This window comes from Oncorhynchus kisutch, linkage group LG27, assembly GCF_002021735.2.
Source record: "Oncorhynchus kisutch isolate 150728-3 linkage group LG27, Okis_V2, whole genome shotgun sequence".
Taxonomy (NCBI): domain Eukaryota; kingdom Metazoa; phylum Chordata; class Actinopteri; order Salmoniformes; family Salmonidae; genus Oncorhynchus; species Oncorhynchus kisutch.
Window position 1 is genome coordinate 18,022,202 of NC_034200.2, and position 12,222 is coordinate 18,034,423.

Sequence of the window (12,222 nt, forward strand, 5' to 3'; positions counted from 1 at the left end):
TGATTCTTGACATAGTTGGTATAATGCTGTTCCGATTCCATTTTACTACAGTATTTTTTTTTTTTTTTAGCTGGGATTGGGTGCTCGACTTCACTACAGACATATTTTAGCATCAACACACACAACAAAGATAACATGAATCTAAAGAAAATAAACTCTCCCTATAACCCGATGAATGAATAAAAACTAAGGTACATAAACAAGTTGACTTTATTAAGTATGTCAGTCAATTAACATTCACTTCAAATAAAAATAACATACTGTTCTTAAAAGAGGGCAGAGGTGAGATCTCAAAGTTCTGAATCCTAACTTGAGATCCACACAGCTCAACTTCCACATAAACCATGCATTGATGGCAATGCCGGTGGGATATTTGTGAAAATTCAACATACGAACCTTAGTGTGTTACATGAAAGCTAAATTTGGGCCTATAAACCTTGACACTTTTCTATATTTACCGACCAAATACACTGCCTTTACCCAAGGGCTAAATTAATGCCAGTGGTTGAGTAACGACTTCAAGTAGATTTCTTCTGTTTTTTCTTCTCTGCCTCATCTTCTTTCTCTTTCTCGATCTCAGCCACCAGGGTCTCAATTTCTTTGGACTCCAATAACTACATGGAGCAACAACAAAAGAAAGAAGCAATTAACTCATAGACAAGGACATGTGTAAAGCAGCAAATACTGGGATCAGACCAAACTTTTTGGTGAGGTTACCTTCAGTGGCTGGTTTCTTCTGATCACAGCAAGATCAATATTCTTCCCACCAGACTGAACCACCTGTAAACATAGTTCAAAAGGTCAAATGTACACAATGGATTTAATATGCTAACAGCCAAATTTTTGGCCATATTGAATACCCAAATATAACTGTCTCAGACCTACAGAAGTGCCTAGGGGAGTAGGAAGTAGGCGTTAGGAGTCGGTTTGGAGTTTAGCATAAAAATGACAGTGGTTGACCTCACCTCAAGCAAGGCTTTGATTGCCAGCTTAATCGCCTCGTTGTCAGTGGCGATGGCTTCATCTGTGTAGTTCTTCTCCAGGAATTCCCTCACTGTCTTAGCACTGCGGCCAATTGCATTTGCCTGAACAAAGAGATGGGTAACAAATCAGTAACTGAGTATTTTTAAAACAATAACATATCAATAGTGTGGTTTAAATCCAGCTCAATAGCTAATGTTTATTTTCAAAAACAGACCGCACAATTAAGACAAGAAGATATTTTGCAATGATACACTTCAGATAATCATTATGGCTATGAAAAACGTTAAAACATTATCTGTTGAGAAAGGTGAGATATTTTGGTGGATTGGCTGACCTTCCATGCATGGTATGTTCCTGAGGGGTCAGTCTGATAGAGCCTGGGGGTCCCATCGTAGTCAAAACCCACAATCAACGCCGAGATGCCAAACGGTCTTCGTCCATTACTCTGAGTGTAACGCTATAGAAAAAGATAAAAGCTGGCTTTATATGAAAATAAACAAACAGTCAAGTATCATATGGACTCTAGTTTACTCTACCAAACTGGGTACAAGGTGGCCTTGCATGCAGGTTTGGGGAGTAAAGGATTACAAAACAACTAACTGTAATCCATGACCAGCAAAAATGTTGTAATCAGATTATATACTTTTGAAAAACTAGATGATTACTTCTAGGGTTACTTTTAAAATATTTTTGTGTTGTTGGTACATTTATTTTCCTTAATGACATTCAAATCAGCATTGAAAAAAGGCACAAGTTTAAGTTTGTCATGTCTGAAAGAGTCTGACCACAAATCAGAGACTAATATGATGACACACCAAATGTGTCTGATGGATAGTTGGGCTCCCAAGTGGTAGAGGCATCACAACAGACCCTGGTTCAATTCCAGACTGTATCACAACCGGCTGTGATTGGGAGTCCCATAGGGCGGCGCACAATTGGCCCAGCATTGTCCGGGTTTGGCCGGGGTAGACTGTCATTGTAAATAAGAATTTGTTCTTAACTGACTAGCCTAGTTAAATAACAAAAAATGGAATGTAATCAGATTACGTTATTTCGTTTGGGTAATCCAAAAGTTACATTTGTGATTACAATTTTGGACAGGTAACTACACTGAAGAGAAATATAATAATTTGCCATGTTTCATGAGCTGAAATGAAATATCCCACACATTTTTACACACACACAAAAAGCTTCTCTTAAATTTTGTGCGCAAATTTGTTTACATCCCTGTTAGTGAGCATTTCTCCTTTGCCAAGATAATCCATCCACCTGATAGGTGTGGCATATCAAGAAGCTGATGAAACAGCATGATCTTTACACAGGTGAAACTCATGCTGGGGACAAAAAGCCACTAAAATGTGCAGTTTCGTCACAACACCACAGATGTCTCAAGTTGAGGGAGGGGGCAATTAGCATGCTGACTGTAGGGATGTCTACCAGAGTTGTTGCTATGGAATTTAATGATAATTTCACTACCATAACCCACCTCCAACGTCGTTTTAGGGAATTTGGCAGTACGTCCAACCGGCCTCACAACCGCAAACCACGAGTATGGTGTCGTGTGGACGAGCGGTGTGCAACTTTGTGAACAGAGTGCCCCATGGTAGCGGTGGGGTTATGGTTCTGTCAGGCGTTAGCTACAGACAACGAACACCTTTTATCGGTGGCAATTTGAATGCACAGAGATACCATGACGAGATCCTGAGGCCCATTGTCATGCCGTTAATCCGCTGCCATCATCTCATGTTTCAGCATGGTAATGCACGGCCCCATGTCGCAAAGATCTGTATACAATTCCTGAATGCTGAAAATGCTAACCAGACATGTCACCCATTAAGCATGTTTGGGATGCTCTGGAACGATGTGTACAACAGCGTGTTCCAGATCCCTCCAATATCAAGCAACTTCGCACAGCCATTGAAGAGGAGTGGGACAACATTCTACAGGCCACAATCAACAGCCTGATCAACTCTATGCAAAGGATGTGTCACTATGCATGAGGCAAATGGTCACACCAGAGATAGACTTATTTTCTGATCCACGCCACATTTTTTTTTTAAGGTATCTGTGACCAACAGATGGTTATCTGTATTCCCAGTCATGTGATATCCATAGATTAGGGCCTAATGAATTTATTTCAATTGACTGATTTCCTTACATTAACTGTGACTCAGTGAAATATTTGAAATTGTTGCATTTATATTTTTGTTCAGTATAGTGGTTAGATTCTGGGTTAAAATCAGAACAGTATTATACTAGAGACATGATACATTAGAAGTAATACTATAGTATCTGAGGAGTGAGAGACTGATTTTTTACACCATAAGTTCATTGTCATCTGTAGGAGTCAGATTAAACTATAAAATGAAAGAAACACTGTCTATTCTATTTTACCATTGCTTAATGAGATACTATTATTTTCTTACGGAGTTATCAAGATTTGTAATTCTAAGTTGATTGGTTATTTGAATTTTATTTTTGATTTAACATGTTTTTGAATCACAATGTGAATCATGTGTTCGAAGGGAAAATACAGGAGTATGAACTAATTTTGAAAATGGTTTCATCAGTAACAGTATGTTATTATGCTCTTTCCTCTCTTGAGGTTACCATGGAACGTGACATCAGATCATGTCTTAAGACATGGTAGGAATCATTTGACCACAAACAGTGTGTGTGAACCACAAAACGCTCCCTAACCGGCTGAAGAAAGTGACAAAGGCGTTCAATGCGACAGCGACTCTTAACACTTCTGAGTCCGAGCCAAACCTGGGTACGGGCGGAAGGAGTGCTGAGACCGCGCGTGTGGAGAGAGATACCGGCTCAGGTGAGAGACTTGTGTTCGTGGGAGAAACGGATGTATCCATTTGGATATTGAAAATCAGGACATGATCAAGGGCCATCAAATGTGACAGGCACGAGTTACCTGTGCCGTTGGGAAGATGAACTGTAACGCTATCTGAAGAAGACACGCTAGAATGATAAGTGCCGGGAGAGGGGGGGGGGTCTACACACTGCAAACAATTTCGACTAGGTATGCATTGAGATATCGCTCTTTCATTACCAGGCGACAGGAAAACAGGGACAAATGGGGGCTGTAATGGGAAGAGCTTCTACCGGCAATAAAAAGGTTCAGTTAATAAACATACATTGTAACAGGGATGATGTGTGCTAGGTTGAGAGACTTGAATTCAAGTCGTAGACTCAAAGTAAGCACTAAGGACTGTCATTCTGAATTTGGGTTGGATAATTTATAAAATGTTTTAGTTATGATTCAGAGAGAGGGGGGGGGGGGGGGGGGGGGCTCTAAAACAGTGAGGGCACTGCAAAAATGTATTAGGCCTAGGGAGGCTCTAGAAACCTTCTCTCTAAGTATCCTCCGACAGGGAGGTTGTTAGAGAACTCACTGGATGATAGCTTGGGCCAACCATGAAGGCTTTTTTTTGTTTTACCAGGTCATCAGAATTTGAATGTTAAATCACAATACATATAGATGGCTGGAAGATACGGCACAATGAATTGCATAAAAGGCTCATAGTCTGTGTTTTGCAATAACACCCAAGGATGAAAATGAAGGAGAGGGCATGGAGACCAGCATCATATGGGTATAGAACGTTACGGATGGACGGTTCTTTCCACAGATTTAGTCGCATCAAGGGTGGTGTGAAGTTACTAAACATACTTTTCTTCCCTTTCCTTTTCAAGTCAATATGTTTTTAGGTTTCGTGGAACATCAGAGTGATCATTGTTCCAGAGGGGCTGATGTATATTGACTAATGATTTGAGGATGTTTTAGTATGTTTATAACTAGAAGTGCATTAGGAGTAGTACACTAGTGTTTTATGGGTTAGATGGAATGATATTTGCAAATGTATCAGCAGCAGGAGGTGAAGTACACACGGCCTGTGTTTGAGACAGAATGTTTATATAGGGCTGTTAAGTGGGATGGAATGTGACTGCGGGGGAGATCTGTGGGGGCTCATAAATTAAGGTTGTGGTGATAGAGGGGTATCATTCCCAGAGACTATGTATATCGTTACAGGAGATAGCTCGTAGGAGAGGGAGGACCGCTAACTGTGCACAATATAGGGACTATTATGAAGTTAAATTGAACATTACACAAACCCAGATCATGGTGTTAGGTTGGATATTCTTCCAACTCATTAATCTCGTTCCCAATTTCTAACCGCCGGAAAACACTTGACAGATTACATGCAGTAGTTATTCTCACAGCAGTCGCCTGTACCCCTGCACACTGACTCGGCACCAGTGTCCCCTGTATATAGCCTTGTTATTGCTTTTCTTATTGTGTTACTTTTTATTATAGCCTACTTGGTAAATACTTTCTTCTTCTTAAACTGCACTGTTGGTTAAGGGCTTGTAAGTAAGCATTTCACAGTAAAGCCTACACTTGTTGAATTCGGCGCATGTCGCAAATAAAGTCTGATTTGATTTGTAGGGAAAGTAATTGGAGGAGGCTATAGTCGTGGGCCATGTTAGGAGTAGCAGGGGTTACTTTAGTAGCATTGTTGGGTTATCAGTTTGAGGACTCATGCCAAATGGCTGGGTAGCTGGGAGACTGATGGGAGTGCCGGGGGCTGTTATTCAAATGCCACAAATTAGTGATCTGCCCATAAGGGGGGAGTGTATGTTGTCAGGAAATGACCCATGTGTTGCAGTGTGTATATCCTCAGGTGAAAGCAGCACATGAGGAGCAGGAGATAACCTAGGCACGGGCTGAATTCTGGAGATTGAGAGTGTACATCAAGATACACCAGGCAGGGATGTTGGGACAGCAATGTTCTGGTCTACACACAGTAGTCCTTACAGCACCTGCAGCGGTGAAGATCGTCATGTCTCTCCTCGGTGGGCGCATAGTTCTCACAGGAAGTGAGGTCCAGCTGCATAATGGGTGAGGTTGAAGACGCCATGACAAACGAAGTGGAGCTAAAGAGAGAGAGACTAGATTCCACCATAGACATGCAAATTGGTTGGGTCTGGGAGCTACTTTAAACATAGTTGGGTTAGCTGCTTTATTGGTTAACTTCACTAGGGTAGGGGGCAGCATTCGTAATTTCGGTTGAAAAGCGTGCCCAAATTAAACTGCCTGCTACTCAGGCCCATAAGCTAGTATATGCATATAATTAGTAGATTTGGATAGAAAACACTCAAAAGTTTCCAAAACTGTTAAAATAATGTCTGAGTATAACAGAACTGATATGGCAGGCGAAAACCCGAGGGAAATCCAACCAGGAAGTACTATTATTTTGAAAGGCTGTTTTTCCATTGAAAGCCTATCCAACATACAAAGACTTAGGACCCAGTTCACGATCTCTATGGCTTCCTCAACATGTGATCAGTCTTTAGGCATTGTTTCAGGCTTCTACTCTGACAAATGAGGGAGATACACCACTTTCAATGAGAGGACAGTGGAAATTTCCAGACATGAACCAAGCACGTGATCGGGAGAGCGCATTTCTTGTTTACCTTTTCCATTGACGAAGCTTTTGTCCGGTTGAAATAATATTGATTATTTATGACAAAAACAACCTGAGGATTGATTTTAAACATCGTTTGACATGTTTCTACTATCTTTATTTGTACTTTTTTTTTTTTTCGTCTTCGTGTTGAGAGCGTGCATGGTGCCTTTGGATTTCTGAACTAAACTCACCAACAAAATGTAGGTATTTGGACATAAAGATGAACTTTATCGAACAAAACAAACATTTGTTGTCTAACATGGAGACCTGGGAGTGCCACCAGATGAAGAGCAAAGGTAAGTGATGAATTTTAATGCTATTTCTGACTTTTGTGACACTCTCCTTGGTTGGAAAATGGCTGTATGGGTTTCTGTGTATAGGCGCTGACCTAACATAATCGCAAAGTGGGCTTTCGCCATAAAGCCTTTTTGAAATCTGACACAGCGGTTGCATTAAGGAGAACTCTATCTGTATTCGTATGTTTAACACTTGTATCATTTATCAATGTTTATGATGAGTATTACTGTTATTTGATGTGTCTGCACTTTCACAGGATGTTTGTTTGAGACAATGCATTTCTGAACATAACACACCAATTTCAAATAAGGTTTTTGGACATAAAGATGAACTTTATCAAACAAAACACACATTGTGTAACATGAAGTCCTGTGAGTGCCATCTGATGAAGATCAAAGGTTAGTGATTAATTTAATTGCTATTTCTGACTTTTGTGAGCCCTCTCTGTGGCTGGAAAATGGCTGTAAGATCAGCACCTAGTCACAGAAAACCAAACATAATTGTTTGGTGTGCTTTCGCCGTAAGGCCTATTTGAAATCGGCCACTGTGGCTGGATTTACAAGAACTTTATCTTTAAAATGGTGGATAATACTTGTATGTTTGAGGAATTTTAATTATGGGATTTCTGTTTTGAATTTGGCCCCCTGCAATTTCACTGGCTGTTGTTGAGGTGGGACGCTAGCAAATCCTATTTGTTGTCATGTTTCCAGTGTGTCCACCTGTGTTGAAGTGACTGCATGGAAGAGAGGGCAGTGGGTAGAATTTCCCATGGGGGTGGAGGGAGGGAGAGGGAGGGGGAAAGAGAGAGGGACAGTAAACCCAGTGTTCCAGGTAGGTTAATGCATCATATAAAAGGATAGATGTGGGATAATTGTCCTCTAAACAACATTTTGGAGGCATTGATATGAAAGTCTATACAGTGCCGAGTTACCGCAAGAAGATGTAGCGTTGATTAGGGATACGCACTTGCCTATCAGGTGAGGTGCCCATCAGGTGGCAATGGAGGAGAATTGGGAACAAAGTGAAAATGACATGGCTTGGGAACACCTCTCAGAACCGGTAAGGGGAAGACTGGGCGAAAGCATTAAGAGGCTTTTAGGGCTTTCATTTATGTGGAATCCAGCAGAAAAGTATCCTGGAGGCATAGAGTCAGGCGAAGAGAGAGTGGGAAGTGTCATGGTCTCAGACTTTGGTTTTCATGCATATATAATTATGCATAGCTTACCACATTAATACTGTTATGTTTAGTGTTTCTCGTTGCTTTGCAAGTTTTGCACTATCACTCTTGGGAACCAGAAGGAGAACGTTGAACTGGGAGAAGTCAACAGACCCAGGGGACACGTTATAATCAGTGTTCTATGAGGAATGGAAATAAGATTGTGTATGGTGTGATCATAGAACAGAGGCCATAAGTCTCTGAGTTTGTAACCCTCACTGTGAATGCTAATTATGTTTATTTTTTGTTCATGTTTTACTAATGATTGTTTGTCCATTGAAAAGTCATTTCCAAATGTATGTAATGTTGAACAGTATGGAGTTAAATGTTCAAAACAGGGGACTGTTAGATTCTGGGTTAAAGTTGGAACATTATTACACTAGAGACAAGACACATCAGAAGTAATAGTATAGTAATAGTAATTCAACTTCCACCTGACTGTGCTGCTGCTCCAGTTTCAACTGTTCTGCCTTATTATTATTCGACCATGCTGGTCATTTATGAACATTTGAACATCTTGGCCATGTTCTGTTATAATCTCCACCCGGCACAGCAAGAGGACTGGCCACCCCACGTAGCCTGGTTCCTCTCTAGGTTTCTTCCTAGGTATTGGCCTTTCTAGGGAGTTTTTCCTAGCCACCGTGCTTCTACACCTGCATTGCTTGCTGTTTGGGGTTTTAGGCTGGGTTTCTGTACAGCACTTTGAGATATCAGCTGATGTACGAAGGGCTATATAAATAAATTTGATTTGATTTGATATAGTATCGGAGGAGTGAGAGACTGGTTTTTACATCAGAAGTTAATGGTTATCTGTAGGAGCCAGATGGCTTTGGAATGTGCTGGGTAGAGGGGAGGCAGTCACATGATTGCTATAGGTGATACGGTGGAGAGCTTTGGATTGGGAATCAAGGGGGTTAACGTCAGGTCACCTTAAGGGAGAAGGAACGGTTTATTACACCATCACTTCGTCTTCCTGTAGAACCATAAAAGATGTAAGGGTTGGAGAGAAGGAGGAGTGCATCTAAATTGGAGTATATATATACTTGTGGTGGTGGAAACATGTTTTGTCCAATGCAGCTGCATTGATCCTCTGGGAAGAATTAAACTTGGTTCAGCTTTCATAGTGTCCTTAGAGTTTTTTACGCTGAGAATTAGAACCTAACAATAGTAACTGTAAAGGATTACATTCTGAATGTAACCTACCCGAACCTGGTAGCATGCGCCGATGCTGTCACTCTTGGACAACATCACCACGTTGACCCAACACAAAAAAGTCCCCTGTGTCACTAATGTTGAATTAACATTTAACTTCCACTGACAGCTGTCCAGGTGGTTGGTCTTTATGACGTTGACAAAATAAACACAGGGAAGTCTTATTAAACGTGGGTCTGCTACAGGTTCCTGACAAATTGCTTCCCCTAACATTAAAATAAAAGTCTTACACAAGCCATCTCTTGCTTGTGCACATATGAGAGAGACTATTGGAGAGCTGTGACTTCCTGTTTTAGTGAAATCTAATTGCTGAGTGGTGTCTGTCACGGATGGCACTAGCAAGTCGTTAGGGGCTGTTAGTTGGAGGTGGTGTGTATTGTACCTGTTTCAGGGTGGCGATGTGCCGTGTGATGTACTCAACGGTAACTGGGTCCTCCACTGTGAGCCTGTGACTCTGGCACTCCACCCGAGCTCTGTTGATCACAATGCGGGCATCTGCTGTCAGACCTGACAGAGGCAGACAACTGGTTAAATAAGAGACAATAAGAGCGAAACGTTCAGCTGGTTTGGTTATGAGCCACAGCAAACCAAACAATATTGAAACCAGACAAATGGCGGAAAAAAACTCCCTAGACAAAGTTTTACCTCTGGAAACAGCCATTACACGAATTGTTCTTGCTAGGCAATGTTAGCTACAGTTGAAGTCGGAAGTTTACATACACTTAGGTTGGAGTCATAACTCGTTTTTTAACCACTCCACAAATTTCTTGTTTAACAAACTATAGTTTTGGCAAGTTGGTTAGAACATCTACTTTGTGCATGACAAGTACTTTTTTCAACAATTGTTTACAGACAGATTACTTCACTTATAATTCATTGTATCACAATTCCAGTGGGTCAGAAGTTTACATACACTAAGTTGACTGTGCCTTTAAACAGCTTGGAAAATTCCAGAAAATTATGTCATGGCTTTCGAAGCTTCTGATAGGCTAATTGACATCATTTGAGTCAATTGGAGGTGTACCTGTGGATGTATTGCAAGGCCTACCTTCAAACTCAGTGCCTCATTGCTTGACATCATGGGAAAAATCTAAAGAAATTAGCCAAAACCTCAGAGAGCAAATTGTAGACATCCACAAGTCTGGTTCATCCTTGGGAGAAATGTCCAAATGCCTGACGGTAGCACGTTCATCTGTACAAACGACAGTACGCAAGAATAAACACCATGGGACCACGCAGCCGTCATACCGCTCACGAAGGAGGTACATTCTGTCTCCTAGAGATGAACGTACTTTTGTGCAAAAGTGCAAATCAATCACAGAACAAAAGCAAAGGACCTTGTGAAGATGCTTCAGGAAACAGGTACAAAAGTATCTATCCACAGTAAAACGAGTCCTTTATCGACATAACCTGAAAGGCCACTCAGCAAGGAAAAATGTCCTCTGGTCTGATGAAACAAAAATAAAACTTTTTGGCCATAATGACCATCATTATGTTTGGAGGAAAAAGGGGAAGGCTTGTAAGCCGAAGAACACCATCCCAACCTTGAAGCACGGGGGTGGTAGCATCATGTTGTGGGGATGCTTTGCTTCAGGAGGGACTGGTGCACTTCACAAAATAGATGGCATCATGAGGAGGAAAATTGTGGATATATTGAAGCAACATCTCAAGACATCATTCAGGAAGTTAAAGCTTTGTCGTCACAAATTTGTCTTCCAAATGGACAATGACACCAAGCATACTTCCAAAGTTGTGGCAAACTGGCTTAAGGACAACAAAGTCAAGTTATTGGAGTGGCCATCACAAAGCCCTGACCTCAATCCCATAGAAAATGTGTGGGCAGAACTGAAAAAACAAATGCGAGTAAGGAGGCCTACAAACCTGACTCCATTACACCAGCTCTGTCAGGAGGAATGGGCCAAAATTCACCCAATTTATTGTGGGAAGCCGTTGGAAGGTTACCCGAAGGCAATGCTACCAAATACTAATTGAGTGTATGTAAACTTCTTACCCACTAGGAATGTGACAAAATAAATAAAAGCTGAAATAATTCTCTACTATTATTCTGACATTTCACATTCTTAAAGTAAAGTGGTGATCCTAACTGACCTAAAACAGGGATTTTTTTTACAAGGATTAAATGTCAGGAATTGTGAAAAACTGAGTTTACATACACCTTAGCCAAATAGATTTAAACTTCAGACTTCAACGGTACTTACTTTGCCATGTCGTCTGATGATCAAGATAACATACAAATGAATGAATATGTAGTTAGATACCTGCGAATGCCATGCAAACATGTTCGTCTAGGGCGCAGATCTTGCGGACTGTTCTTTCCTCCTGTAGTTTGGCGACAGACTTCTTCTCAACTCCAAGGACAACAATGTCTTTGCCCCTGATGCCCACCTAAATTAGGAATGGGGAAATGAAACAGTTAAGTAGTTCGACACTAGCTAAGTAATTTCACCGAAATTCAAGTAAATATTGCGTTCAACAACAGAACATGATAGCTAGCTAAATTGAGTTAGCTAGCAATTTTCTCAAACAGCATCACAATGTTACGTTAGCTAGCTATCTTTTTATACATGTATAGCTACATAGTAGCTAAATGACACAGCTTACGTTAGCTTAGCTTCATAAACTTACAGCAGTGGAGCCTTTCTTCACAGCCTCTTGTGCATATTCCACCTGAAAAAGGTGACCGTCGGGAGAAAACACAGTGATCGCCCTGTCATATCTCGCTGCCATTGTGTTTCTCGAAACAGATGTAGTGAAATGTTTAAAACGTGTAGCTAGCTACTCCGCTAGCGAATGTTTGCCAGCTAGTTTTGAGTGAGAGTAATCACAGGGCGCATGCGCTTGAACTCTTTCATTTTTGAGCATTTCACCAAGAAAATTTTCATAAATTCACAGATGCCTCTGCAACAATTTATTTTACTCTTTATAAACTCAACAGCATTTCATTGTTATCATAAGTGGTTCCGGGACTATAATAAGGGTTTAATACAGACGTTTTCAGCGCTGTTTGGACCC

At 40.9% G+C, this 12,222-nt stretch overlaps 1 protein-coding gene across 1 annotated transcript; it reads right to left on the reverse strand.

The window, feature by feature from the left end:
- Nucleotides 1–192: 192 nt before the first annotated feature.
- On the reverse strand, nt 193–12,173 carry LOC109871666 (proteasome subunit alpha type-7). The gene is made up of 7 exons (XM_020462613.2): nt 11,836–12,173; nt 11,469–11,595; nt 9,572–9,696; nt 1,319–1,441; nt 966–1,085; nt 718–780; nt 193–614 (listed from the first exon to the last, which is right to left on the reverse strand). Exons 1-7 carry the CDS (start codon nt 11,935–11,937, stop codon nt 519–521), a joined length of 756 nt encoding a protein of 251 aa, XP_020318202.2. The 5' UTR covers nt 11,938–12,173; the 3' UTR covers nt 193–518.
- Nucleotides 12,174–12,222: the final 49 nt, after the last annotated feature.

What these genes read in the sequence shown, in the direction of transcription:
- LOC109871666 (XM_020462613.2), bottom strand. Translation starts at nt 11,937, where the DNA reads ATGGCAGCGAGATATGACAGGGCGATCACTGTGTTTTCTCCCGACGGT. An exon ending in TGTTTGCATGGCATTCGCAG is followed by an intron (nt 9,697 to 11,468) that starts GTATCTAACTAC and finishes TGCCTCTGTCAG; the next exon opens with GTCTGACAGCAGATGCCCGC. An exon ending in GAACATACCATGCATGGAAG is followed by an intron (nt 1,086 to 1,318) that starts GTCAGCCAATCC and finishes CTCTTTGTTCAG; the next exon opens with GCAAATGCAATTGGCCGCAG.